This window comes from Prionailurus viverrinus, chromosome B4, assembly GCF_022837055.1.
Source record: "Prionailurus viverrinus isolate Anna chromosome B4, UM_Priviv_1.0, whole genome shotgun sequence".
Lineage (NCBI taxonomy): Eukaryota > Metazoa > Chordata > Mammalia > Carnivora > Felidae > Prionailurus > Prionailurus viverrinus.
In genome coordinates, this window is record NC_062567.1 from 21,536,556 (window position 1) to 21,549,732 (window position 13,177).

Genomic DNA, 13,177 nt, shown 5'->3' on the forward strand with positions numbered 1-13,177 from the left:
CAAAATTTATTTGTATATTTTGTGAATTATGAATTGAATGCTATATCTGTATGTATTGTTTTCTGCTTGTTATATTCACACAGCTACACCATCTCTTTTCAGTTACTTGCCTGAAAAAATCTTTCGGTTCATTTACTCTCAAACTTTTGACATCATTATGTTCTAGCTTTGCCACTCGTAAATGGCATATAAGGGGATTTTGTTGTGTTTGTATGGAGTCCGGCAAATATTGTCTTTTAGCTGGAAAATTTATTTTTTAAACTCTTATTGTAATGATATATTTGCAATTGTTTTTAATATCTTATTTTGTAATTTCTATTTGGATTTTTCTGTTTTTTTTTCTTTCTATCTTTTCATGTAATTAAGGATTTTTCTCTTACTCTGTTTTTTAATCTTATTAGAAAGCTGTACACTCTGTTTTTTCAGTGGCTGCCTATAAGTGACAGCATCATACTCAATAAAGTCTAAACAACTTTAACCAGGACAATACAAGACTTGAGAACACTTAAATTTCAGACACACAGACACACACAATTATTGTCCAATATTTGAGTTCCATCTCAGGGTTTGTTTTTTTTCCCTAGAATATGTTCATTACACCCTCATTCTTGAAAGATGGCTTCACTGGATACAAAATAACCTGTTGGCAGTAAATACTTTAGTAAATACTAGACAACAGTGAGTTCTTTGAAAAGATTGTCCCCCTATCTTCTAGCTTCCACTGTTGCTGTTGAGAAGTTGGCTGTCAAGTTATATATAGTCTCTGTTTAGCACAATCTAATCTGTGTGTAAGCTATCTATTGAGTTTTTAAAATTTTTTCAATGACTTAAATTTTTAAAGCAGTTTTAGGTTCACAGCAAAATTGAGCAGAAAGTAGAGGGAATTCCCTTATGGCCCCTGCCCTCCTGCACTTTTAACATTCTGCAACAGAGTGCTACATGTATTACAATTGATGAATTTCATTGACACATCATTATCACGCAGAGTCCACAGTTTACCTTAGGGTTCACTCTTAGTGTCAACACCATCTATGGGTTTTCACAGATGACATGTATCCACCTTTACAGTACCATACAGAATAGTTTTGCTGTCCTGAAAATACCCTATAATCCTCCTATTTATCATCCTCTCCCCCAAAGCCCCTGGCCACCACTGATCTTTTTACTGTCTCCATTGTTTAGCCTTTTCCAGAATATTGTAAAGTTGGAATCACATAGTGCATAGCCTTTTCAGTTAGCTTATTTCATGTAGTAATATGTATTTAATTCCATGTCTTTTCATGGCTTGATAGCCCATTTCTTTTTAGCGCTGAATAATACTCCATTGCCTGGATGTACCACAGTTTATTTATACATTCACCAACTGAAGGGCATCTTCGTGGCTACCAAGTTTTGACAATCATGAGTCAAGCTACTGTGTGATGAATTGCATGGTAAAAGTCTGTTTAGTTTTGCAAGAAACTGTCAAATTGTCTTCCAAGGTGGCTGTACCATTTTGCATTCCCACCAGCAATGTATGAGATTTCTTGTGCTCTACATCCTCACCAGCATTTGGTGTCATCCGTGTTCTGGATTTGGGCCATTCTAATAGGGGTGTAGTAGTAGTTCATTATTGTTTTAATTTGCAATTCCCTAATGACATATGATATTGAGCACATTTTCATATGCTCGTTTGCCATCTGTGTATCTTCTTTGGTGTGGTGTCTGTTCAGATCTGTTGCCCATTTTTTAATCTGGTTCATTTTTTTATATTCAGTTTTAAGAATTCTTTATATGTTACATATAAAGAATTATATGTAATTATATCTATGTTTATATACAGTTCTTTATCAAATGTGTCTTGTGCAAATATTTTCTCACAATCTCTGACTTGTCTTCTTCTCTTGACACTATCTTTCACAGAGCAGAAGTTTTTAATTTTAATGAAGTCTATCTTATCAGTTCTTTCATGGATCATGCCATTGATGTTGTATCTAAAAAGTCATTGCTAAACCCAAGGTCCCCTAAATTTTCTCCTATGTCATATTCTAGGAATTTTATAGTTTTGCATTTTATTTTTAGGTCTATGATCCATTTTGACTTAATTTTTGTGAAAGATGTAAGGTTCGTGTCTAGATTTTGCTTTCACATGTGATATCCAGTTGTTCTACAACCATTTGTAAAAAGACGGTCTTTTCTCCATTGTATTGCCTTTGCTCCTCTGTCAAAGATCAGTTAACTGTATTTCTGTGGTCTGATTTCTGGGCTCTCTATTCTGTTTCCCTAATCTGTTTGTTCTTTTTCCAATACCACAAGGTGTTGATTAGTATAGCTTTATAATAAGTCTTGAAGTCAGATAGTCACCCAGTTTTGTTCCTTAATATTGTGTTGGCTATTCTAGATCTTTTGCCTCTCCATATAAACTTAAGAATCAGTTTGTCAATATCTATAAAATAGCTCACTGGGATTTTGATGGGGATTGCTATGAATCTATAGATCAAGTTGTGACGAACTGGCATCTTGACAATAGAGTCTTCCTACCCAGGAATGTGGAATATTGCTCCATTTATTTAGTTCTTCTTTGCTTTCTTTCATTAGGGTTTTGTAGTTTTCCTCACATAGATCTAATACATATTTTGTTAGACTTTTACCTAAGTATTTCATTTTGGGGGTGCTAATGGAAATGGTATTTTTAATTTTGGATTTTAGTTGTTCATTGCTAGTCTATAGGAATGCAATTGCACTTGACTTTTGCATATAACCTTGAATCTGGCAACATTACTATAATTGCTAATTAGTTCTAGGATCTTTTTTCCTTATCAATTGTTTTTTAATTTTCTACATAGAAACATGACTGTATTTTCTTCCTTCCCAGTCTGTATACCTTCTATTTCCTTTTCTTGTCTTATTGAATTATCTAGGACTTCCAGTATGATGTTTAAAATCAGTGGTGAGAGGCAACATCCTTACCTTGTTCCTGACCTTAGTAGGAAAGCTTCTAGTTTCTTACCATTAAAGTGTTAGCTGTAGGGTTTTTGTAGATGTTCGTTAGAAAGTTCAGAAAATTCCCCTCTACTCCTAGTTTGTTCACATTGTTTATCACGAATGGGTGTTGAATTCTGTCAAATGCTTGTTTCTGCATGTTGATATATCATGTGGTTTCAGTTTTATTGATTTTCTCTACTGATTTCTGGTTTTCAGTTTCATTGATTTCTGCTTTTTCATTTCTTTACTTCTGCTTATTTTGGACTTAATTTACTCTTCTTTTTCTAACCTTCCAAGTAGGAAGATCAGATTATTGATTTAGATTATTCTTTTCTACTGTATGCATTCAATGCTATAAATCTTTCTTTAAGCACTACATCCCACAAATTTTGATAAGTTGTATTTTCATTTCCATTAAATATTTTTTCATTCCTCTTGAGATTCTTTCTTTGACTTATGTGTTACTTAAAAGTATGTTGTTTAGGGGTGCCTGGGTGGCTCAGTTGGTTGAGCATCCAACCTCAGCTCAGGTCATGATCTCGTGGTTCATGGATTCAAGCCCCACGTCAGGCTCTGTCCTGACAGCTCAAAGCCTGAAGCCTGCTTTGGATTCTGTCTCCCTGTCTCTTTCTGCCTATCCCTCACTCACGCTCGCTTGCTCACTCTCTCTCTCAAAAATGGATAAACACTGGAAAATTTTTTAAATAAATAAATAAAAGTATTTTGTTTAATCTCCAAGTTTTTGGAAATTTTCCAGGTATTTTTCTGTTATTGATTTATATTTAATTCCATCATAATCTGAGAGCAGACATGGTATGATTTATATTCTTTCAAATTTGTTAAGGTGTGTTTTACGGCTCAAAATATGGTCTGTCTTGGTGAATGTTCCATGTAAACTTGAGAAGAATGTGTATTCTGCTGTTATCAGATACAATAGCCAATAGATGTTAATTATATCCAGTTGATTGATGGTGCTCAGTTCATCTGTGTCCTTACTAATTTTCTGCCTGCTGGATCTGTCCATTACTGGTATTATACATGTTGTGAAGTCTCCAACTATAATAGTGGATTCATCTATTTTTCTTTTCTATTAGTTTTTGCCTCATGTGTTTTGACTCTCTGTTGTTAGCCACATACACATTAAAGATTGTTATGTCTTCTTGAAGAATAAGCCCTTTTATCATTCTGTAATGCCCTTATTTATCCCTAAAACTTTTCCTTGCTTGGTTGTCTGCTCTGAAATTAATATAGCTAATCCAGCTTTCTTTTGTTTTTGTTAGCATGATGTATCTTTTTCCATCCTTTTAATCTATATATGTAATTGTACTTAAAGTGGGTTTTGGGGTGCCTGAATGGCTCAATCAGTTGAGCGTCCAACTTCAGCTCAGGTCATGATCTCACGGTTCATGGGTTCGAGCACAGCCTCAGGCTTGTGCTCAATGCTTGCTTGGAGCCTGTAGCCTGCTTTGGATTCTGTGTCTCCTTCTCGTCTGTTCCTCCCCTGCTCGCACTCTCTCTCACTCTGTCTCTCAAAAATAAATAAGTGTAGGGGCGCCTGGGTGGCGCAGTCGGTTAAGCGTCCGACTTCAGCCAGGTCACGATCTCGCGGTCCGTGAGTTCGAGCCCCGCGTCAGGCTCTGGGCTGATGCTCAGAGCCTGGGGCCTGTTTCCGATTCTGTGTCTCCCTCTCTCTCTGCCCCTCCCCCGTTCATGCTCTGTCTCTCTCTGTCCCAAATAAATAAATAAATAAATAAATAAAAATAAATAAGTGTAAAAAAAAGGTAAAAAATATAAATAAATAAATAAATAAATAAATAAATAAATAGAGTTTCTTGTAACCAGCATATAGTTGGGTCTTGATTTTTTTACCCACTCTGGTAATCTCTGTCTTTTAATTGGTCCATTTAGACCATTGATGTTTAAAGTGATTATTCATATAGTTGGGTTATTATCTACCATATTTGTTACTGTTTTCTACTAGTTGCCCTTGTTCTTTCTTTTTATCTTCCACTCTTTTTCTGCCTTTTGCGATTTTAGTGGGATATTTATATGATTCCATTTTCTTTCCTTTGATTTTCTCTTTTTTAGTACATCAATTATACTTTTTTTTTTACTTTGTTAGTGGTTGCTCTAGAGTTTGTAATATACATTTACAAGTAATCCAAATCCACTTTCTTTTTTTTAAGTTTATTTATATATTTTTGAGAGACACAGCCAGCGTGAGCAGGGAAGGGGCAGAGAGAGAAAGGGAGAGAAAATCCTCAGCAGACTCCATGCTGTCAGCACAGAGCCCAACATGGGGCTCAAACCCACAAAACTGAGATTATGACCTGAATCAAAACCAAGAGTTACATGCTTAACCAACTGAACCACCCAGGTGCCCCCAAATCCACTTTCAAATAACACTGCACTGCTTCATGGGCAATGCAAGTACTTTATAACAAAATATATTTTATTCCTCCCTCCTGTTTTTTTAATCATTACTATTACTCATTTCACTTACACATAAGCCATAATCATCTAATGCATTGTTGCTAATGTTGTTTTTAACAAACTGCTATTACATCAATTAAGAATAAGAAAAATGAAACTTTCTTTCATCTTCACTTATTCCTTCTGTAATGTTCTTTCTTTATGTACATATGAGTGTCCAACATATCATTTTCCATCTCTCTGAAGAACTTCTTTAAGCATTTCCTGCAAGGCAGTTCTGCTGGTGACAAATTTCTTTTTTCTTTTTCTCTTTTTTAAGAAAGTATTTTTCCATCACTTAAAAAAATTTTTTTTCAAACAAAGGGTTACCGGAGGGGTTATAGGAGGGGGGATGGGCTAAATGGGTAAGGGGCATTAAGGAATCTACCCCTGAAATCATTGTGGTACCATATGCTAACTAACTTGGATGTAAATTAAAAAAATAAAATAAATTAAAAATAAATTTAAAAAAATTTTTAACGTTTATTTTTGAGAGAGAGAGAGCACATGCGAGCAGGGGAGGGGCAGAGAGAGAGAGACACACACAGAATCCCAAGCAGGCTCCAGGCTCTGAGCTGTCAGCACAGAGCCTGACATGGGGCTCGAACTCACAAACGGTGAGATCATAACCTGAGCTGAAGTTGGACGTTTAACCAACTTAGGATAATTTTGTAGGCTACAGAATTCTGTCTAGGTTGGTGGGGTTTTTTTCTGTAAACGCTTTAAATATTTCACTCCATTTTCTTATTACTTGCATGGTTTCTGAAAAGTCAGATATAATTTTATCATTGTTCCCCCACATATAAGATGTTTTATTCTTCTGACAACTTCTGGGATTTCTTCTGTATCTTTGATTTTCTAGAGTTTGAATATGATATTCCTGGGTGCTAATGGTGTTGTTTTGGGGGTGTTTATCCTACTTGGTATTCTCTGAGCTTCCTGGATCTGTGGTTTGGTGTCTGACATTAATTTGGGAAAATTCTCAGTCATTACTTCTCTTCCTTTCTTCCCAGTGTGTGTATAATATACCTTTTGTAATTGTCCCATAGTTCTTGGACATTTTGTTTTATTTTGTTTTCAGTCTTTTTTCCTCTTTGCTTTTCAATTTTAGAAGTTTCTATTGACATATCCTCAAGTTCAGAGATTCTTTCTTCAGCTGTGTCCAGTCTACTAATGACCCCATCAAAGGCATTCCTCATTTATATTACAATGGTTTTCATCTCTAGCATTTCTTTTTTACTCTTAGATTTTCCATCTTTCTATTTACATTATCCATCTATTTTTGCATGTTATCTACTTTTTCCATTAGAGGCCTTAGCATAGTAATCATGGTTATTTTTAAATCCTGGTCTGAGAATTCCAACATTCCTGCCATATCTGACTGTGGCTCTGATGCTTGCTTTGTCTCTTCAAACTGCTTTTTGCCTTTTAGTATGCCTTGTGATTTTTATGTGAACGCTGGACATGATATGTTGGGTAAAAGGCATAGTAGTTAATACGACTTTACTAATGTGGTGGTCATGTATGGGGAAGGGGAAGCATTCTAAAGTCCTGTGATTAGATCTCAGTCTTTTAGTTAGCCTGTGACACTGGGCACTGGGCTGTGCACTTCACAAATGCTTCTCAGTTTTTTCCCCCTTAGGTGGGACAAGATGGTTGGAGGGGGTTAAATTGGGTATTTCCCTTCCCCCACATGGAAGGCTAAAGAAGGCTGGAGTTGGGCATTTTCCTTTCTCCTGGTTAGTGAGGCTGTGATAAAAATCTCAGTAGGTTAGGCTCAGGTAAAATAGTTTTGCATGAGGGCTGGGCTTGTTAAGAAGAATAGAATGCTCTGGCATATTTCAAAATGGGTACTTTCCCTCTTTCCCTGCTGGAAACATGAGGGGATTTTTCTCAAATCTTCACTGTGAGAACCTGGTATAACTCCTGGAAATAAAATTCACAAAAGTGTGGGATTGGACTCTAAGACTCGACTTTCTTGGGGTTCCTAATAACTTGCAGACTTGTAACACATCTTTCTCAGAAATCCAATAGGTAAATTAGATTGAAAGTAAGTAATAATGAGTAGCACGAATGAAAATTTTGATCCAATAAAATACACAGTATTTACATTAACTTAGAGAATACACATTCTTATCAAATATGCATGAAATAGTTATATTTTTTCTATGTATTAGTACACATAGAAAAAAAAATCAAATTTCTCCCAAATTGGTATAATGTATGTCATAGTCTCTGGGTACATAGTAAAATAAAACAAATAACTACAAAAGAATAGCCAAAACAAAAACAAAAAAGCCAACCCATTTGGTTCCATAGACCCCTTAAATTAAAAATAAAATCAATATAAAATCTGCAAAAATGCAGATTACTTAGAAATTAATGACCATGAGAATAGCCAATGCAAGACTCACCAGAAATTTTATAGCCTTAATTTCATGTATTAGAAAACAAGGTAAAAAATAAATGAAGTTCTAAACCAAGAAAGCCAAAAGAATAAAAAATAAATGTAAAGAAATTAGAAATATGTCAGTTATAAAGAGAAAAATAAAAATGAAACAGAAGACCAAAAAAAAGTAACAGATGACCTGAAAATTTCAGACCAACATGAAAGACTAAGGTTCAGCGAATTTAATCACAGATAAAAGATTGAGAACATACATTAAGAAGCTTAGAAACAAAGTACAGGGATGAAATTACAGATATGGAAGAAATTAAATATTATAAGGCAATAAATAGTACATATGTCAACGAAATTAAGCATCTTGATGAATTAGATTAATTTTTCTAAGAAACATGAAATATTGGGGCGCCTGGGTGGCTCAGTCAGTTGAGCGTCCAACTTCAGCTCAAGTCATGATCTCACGGAGCCTGGAGCCTGCTTTGGGTTCTGTGTCTCCCTCTCTCTCTGTCCCTCCCCTGCTCATGCTCTGTCGCTCTCTGTCTCTCAAAAATAAATAAACATGTTAAAAAAAATTTTTTAAAGAAACATGAATTATTACCAAATTAGATGCAAGAAGATATGGAAAACCTGTAGTCTCATAATCACAGAATGCAATGAAAAGACACTGTTTTCATCGCCCTAGTATCCAATTTCCCTTTCTTCTTAATTACCAGAAGATCTAATTGGAATGGCAACATACCTGGCTAAAAATAGTTTCCTAGACTCCCTTTGCAGCCAGAAATGGTCATGTGGCCCAGTCTTTGCCAATGAAATACAAAAATAGAAATGATATGTAAGTAAAACACTGTTGGGGATTTCTAGGAAGGATTTTTGTTTCCCTGTTACAGGCATCTTCCCTTCTTCCCCATTCCCTTCCTCCTCCATCCTGACTGGACTGAGGATCACAGCTTGGAGGCCATCACTTAGTTAGTGACCATGAGGCAACAAGCAGAGGACCAACTCAATGCCTTAAGGAGATGGGGGAATGGAAAGGAAAGTCTGGGCCCCTCAGGGCATTGCTAAGTTGCTGCATCAGCCCTAAATGCTTGGGTTGTGCACTTCCCTTTATGTGACTCCAACAAACCTCTGTGTGGTTAAGACAATGTTAGTCAACTTTCAGTCATTTGCAGATGAACAAAAAGTATCTTCAGTTCTCAGATGATGTGAATGTCTAGTTAAAAACAAAGAAGACTAAAACAATCCACTGAAAGCTGTAAAAATAGGAGTTCAACAACATGGCTAGATCCAAGATAAACTATAGAAACCAAAAACTGTCCTGTGTACCAATGATGCCCATTGAGAAAATGTAGTACAAAAGGTGATCTCATTCAGAATATCAACAAAAATTACACTATGTCTGAGAATGGATACAAGAAATCTTTAAAGCCTATATGAAGAAAACTACACATCTTTATTATAGGACATAAAAGAAAATGTTAGGTAACAGGTGAAGACAGCCCTTGTCTTGCATACCTCCAATATGCACAAGTTCCACAATTAGTTAAGTAACACTAGTTCCCCAACATTTGCTACCATGGTATTAGAACTGTGGGTAAAGTACAAACTTTGCTGTTAGCGTTCCAGTGCACAAATTACTATATAAAAAAAGATGAATGTCATGATCAGTGACCAACCACATCACTTCTTTCAAAGTCTGTTAGTGACTGATCGCTGTATATTTGTTATTCAGCTTATGCACACACAGCAAAGGGCGTAGTTGGATTGGCTCCTTGTCTACCAGTGGTAAACCCACGTGGCATTTTATAAAAATGATCACTGAAAGAGGGAAATTGGCCAATAAGGATGAAGCTGCAATACATACATGAAAAAAAAAATGCTGACCGTAAAATTCAAATAGAACAGAAATGGAGGTATAGAAAAAATAGTGGCAACTCACCAAAGCATAGAGAAGATCCTTGCTCTGTATTATGAGTAATATGACAAAAAAAGAAGGCAAGCACTATTCAGGCTACTCTTGACAAGTTTCTTACAAAGAAAAACACTTTCTCAATGTTTCTAAAGTTTTAAGTTACAGAGCAGTAAATACTAGTTTTACTATTTTATTTCCCTGTATATCTATAGCCAATGGTGAAAGTTTTTAAGGTTTTGACCGAAAATTCTTGAAGATCACAAAACAATCACAATTCTTCCCATTGATTATTAAGATCACTTTACAGAGTTTCAGTTTGCACGGCCATTTGTACAATCCTGCAGTACCACACAAAGTGAAGAATGCCTGTGGTGTTTCTGGATGCGAAAATGCAGTGTCATAAAAGATGTCAATTCTTTCCAAGTCAGTCTATAAACTTAATATAAACCCAATCAAAATCCCAACAAGACTTGTTATGAAAGTTGAAACACATAAAAATTCATTTAAATAATTAAATGGCCAAGAAAACATTTTAAAAGATTAATGATAGCAAACTGTTGAAATATACTCTACAATCAAAATAATGAAAAGAGTTGCATTGGTAGAAGAGTTGAAAAGAAAAAAGAATAGAATGAAGTCTAGCATGACCTTAAATATATGAGAATTTAATATATGATAGAAGTTGTAGTTCAAACGTGTGAAAAGGATAAACTACTTGACAAATAGTATTGGGACTTTATCTGTCAATGTAGAAAAAACAACCAAATCTCAAAGGGATTAAAACTACACATTCTAAAAATACTAGAAGAAAATATGAGGAAATATTTTTTATAAATTTTAAGCAAAATTAAAGACACAAAATCCAAAAATAACTTTTTAAATTGCCAAATTCAAACATATGAAAATTAAAAACCTGTTTAGAAAGATACCATTAAAGAATAAAACACTGATAGTAGAAAAAGAAACAATATTTACTATGTGAAAAACAAAAATTATCTGCTACATGAATAATAAAAGTTGATAATAAAATAATCAAATTTTCATGTATCAGATTGGGAAAAAATATATAAAACAATAATATCCAGGGGCATGTGGGTGGCTCAGTCGGTTAAGTGTCCAACTTCAGCTCAGGTCATGATCTTGTGGTTCGTGAGTTCGAGCCCCATTTCGAGCTCTGTGCTGACAGCTCAGAGCCTGGAGCCTGCTTCGGATTCCGTGTCTCCCTCTCTCTCTGCCCCTCCCCCACTCGCGCTCTGTATCTCTCTCAAAAATAAAAAAAATGAAAATTAAAAAAACAACAATATCCAATGCTGAAGTGTGAATAAACTGGTATTGTGATACATCACTGGGGATATTAACTGGTAAAGCCTTTTGTGGCAGTTTATATAAGCATTTTTCATGCATATACCTTTGACCCAATTAATTCTATTTGTAGAATTCTACAAAGATACACAGACAAGGATGCTATTCTTACAATGGAAAAAAATCTGGAAACACAATTGGGTATAAAATATGTAAATGATTTCACAAAATATGGTATATCTATACCATGGAATATTTTTAAACCATTAAAGCAAATGAAGATCACCACATACTCATATTGAATATTAATATATGTATAACTAAATAAAAGCCAATTTACAAAATAATGTGTCAAGTGTGCCCCTAGTCACATAAACCTGTGCACTTATATGTTTTTAGATAGGTATGTAAATGTACGGCAGAAATCTGAAAGATACAAGACTCATAAAGCATATTTATATCTGGGACAGAGAATGGTTATAGGAAAGAGGAGGAAGTTGAGTATGAAGGAAGACTTCCACATTTATTCAATATACTTCTTTATTTAAATTTTTTACATGAGCATGTATTACTTGGCATGAGCAAGTGTTACTTTGACAATTAAATAATAACAGTCACCTTAAAATTTTGTGAGGTTTTCTTTAGTTTTATTTTTTTAATTTTTTAATGTTCATTTTTTTTTTAATTTTTTTTTTAATTTTTTTTTTCAACGTTTATTTATTTTTGGGACAGAGAGAGACAGAGCATGAACGGGCGAGGGGCAGAGAGAGAGGGAGACACAGAAACGGAAACAGGCTCCAGGCTCTGAGCCATCAGCCCAGAGCCCGACGCGGGGCTTGAACTCACGGACCGCGAGATCGTGACCTGGCTGAAGTCGGACGCTTAACCGACTGCGCCACCCAGGCGCCCCTTAATGTTCATTTTTGAGAGAGACAGAGAGCGAGCAGGGGAGGGGCAGAAAGAGAGGGAGACACAGAATCCCAAGCAGGCTTCTCTCTCTCTCCTTCAAAAATAAATAAAAACGTTTAAAAAAAATTTTTTTAAAGAATTTATCAAATGGATGATTCTATGTTGAGTTCAATGACAAAAGTATCCCTTCATTTCTTTAACCTAAATCAAGATGAGCAGCTAACTTTGAGGTCCTTGGCCCAAGAAGGAGTAGGTGAGGAGTAACCTGCTTTTTCAGCTGCAGAATGCTTCTGGAAAGGATGCCGAAGAACACGCTGGAGAAGATGGACCTGGCAAACAATTGAAGCACATAGATGCACATTTTCTTCCTCAGGACCTATCATTTTTCTAAATTCCCAGAATGACAAGGTTAAATTGAAATTTCTTTAAAAATGTTTAAACACTGTATATTGTATTAAAATTTCAACTATACTTGTTACTTAAAATTTCTGTCATTCCACAGAAAGTTCCTTTAAGTACTAGTTTTGTGTTAAAACAGGAGAACAAATATGTACCCTCTCAAAAAGACCATATATATATATAGAGAGAGAGAGAGAGAGAAAGAGAGAGAGATATCCACACACACATATACACATACATACATGTATCCTGATAATTCAGCAATTCTTTCACAGAATTAAGAGAATTATAATTTTCTAAAATATTTACAAAAAGAAAATAATGTCAGTGGTTTGCAGTCTTTTCCAAAGCAAGGGCATGGATTCCAACTCATGCCACTTCCTCATTTGCACTTTGACCCATGGTAATAAACTGAGGCATTAAAAAACACACCTCTTTCAACAATAATTCTAGGATTTAAATGTTTCTTCTCATCCAGTTATGAAATAAATGTCGTGGAGATGTAATGTATAGCATGGTGACTAAAGTTAACAATAATACAGTATAGCAGTTGCTAAGAGAGTAGATTGGAAAAGACTTCATCACAAGAAAAAAAAATGTGTAACTATGTATGGTGATGGATGTTAACTGGACTTACTGTGGTCATTATTTTACAGTATATACAAATATTGAATCATCATGTCGTACACCTGAAAGTAATATAATGTTATATGTCAACCATACTTCAGTTAAAATATATTTTTGGTGCATTTCCTTTGGTATTTTTGGCGCATATCATTTCCTTGGGTGTTAATAAAGGAATGCTTAGATCTATTGAT

At 35.0% G+C, this 13,177-nt stretch overlaps 1 protein-coding gene across 5 annotated transcripts in view; it reads right to left on the reverse strand.

The window, feature by feature from the left end:
• Positions 1–11,990: 11,990 nt before the first annotated feature.
• LOC125171214 (protein adenylyltransferase SelO-like) overlaps positions 11,991–13,177 on the reverse strand; it is a 36,159-nt gene continuing 34,972 nt past the window's right edge. For all 5 annotated transcript variants that reach the window (XM_047868422.1, XM_047868423.1, XM_047868421.1 and 2 more), the window contains one exon: positions 11,991–12,289. In XM_047868422.1, coding sequence (XP_047724378.1) covers positions 12,167–12,289 — 123 coding nt within the window. In that variant the 3' untranslated portion in view covers positions 11,991–12,166. The remainder of the gene's footprint in view (positions 12,290–13,177) is intronic.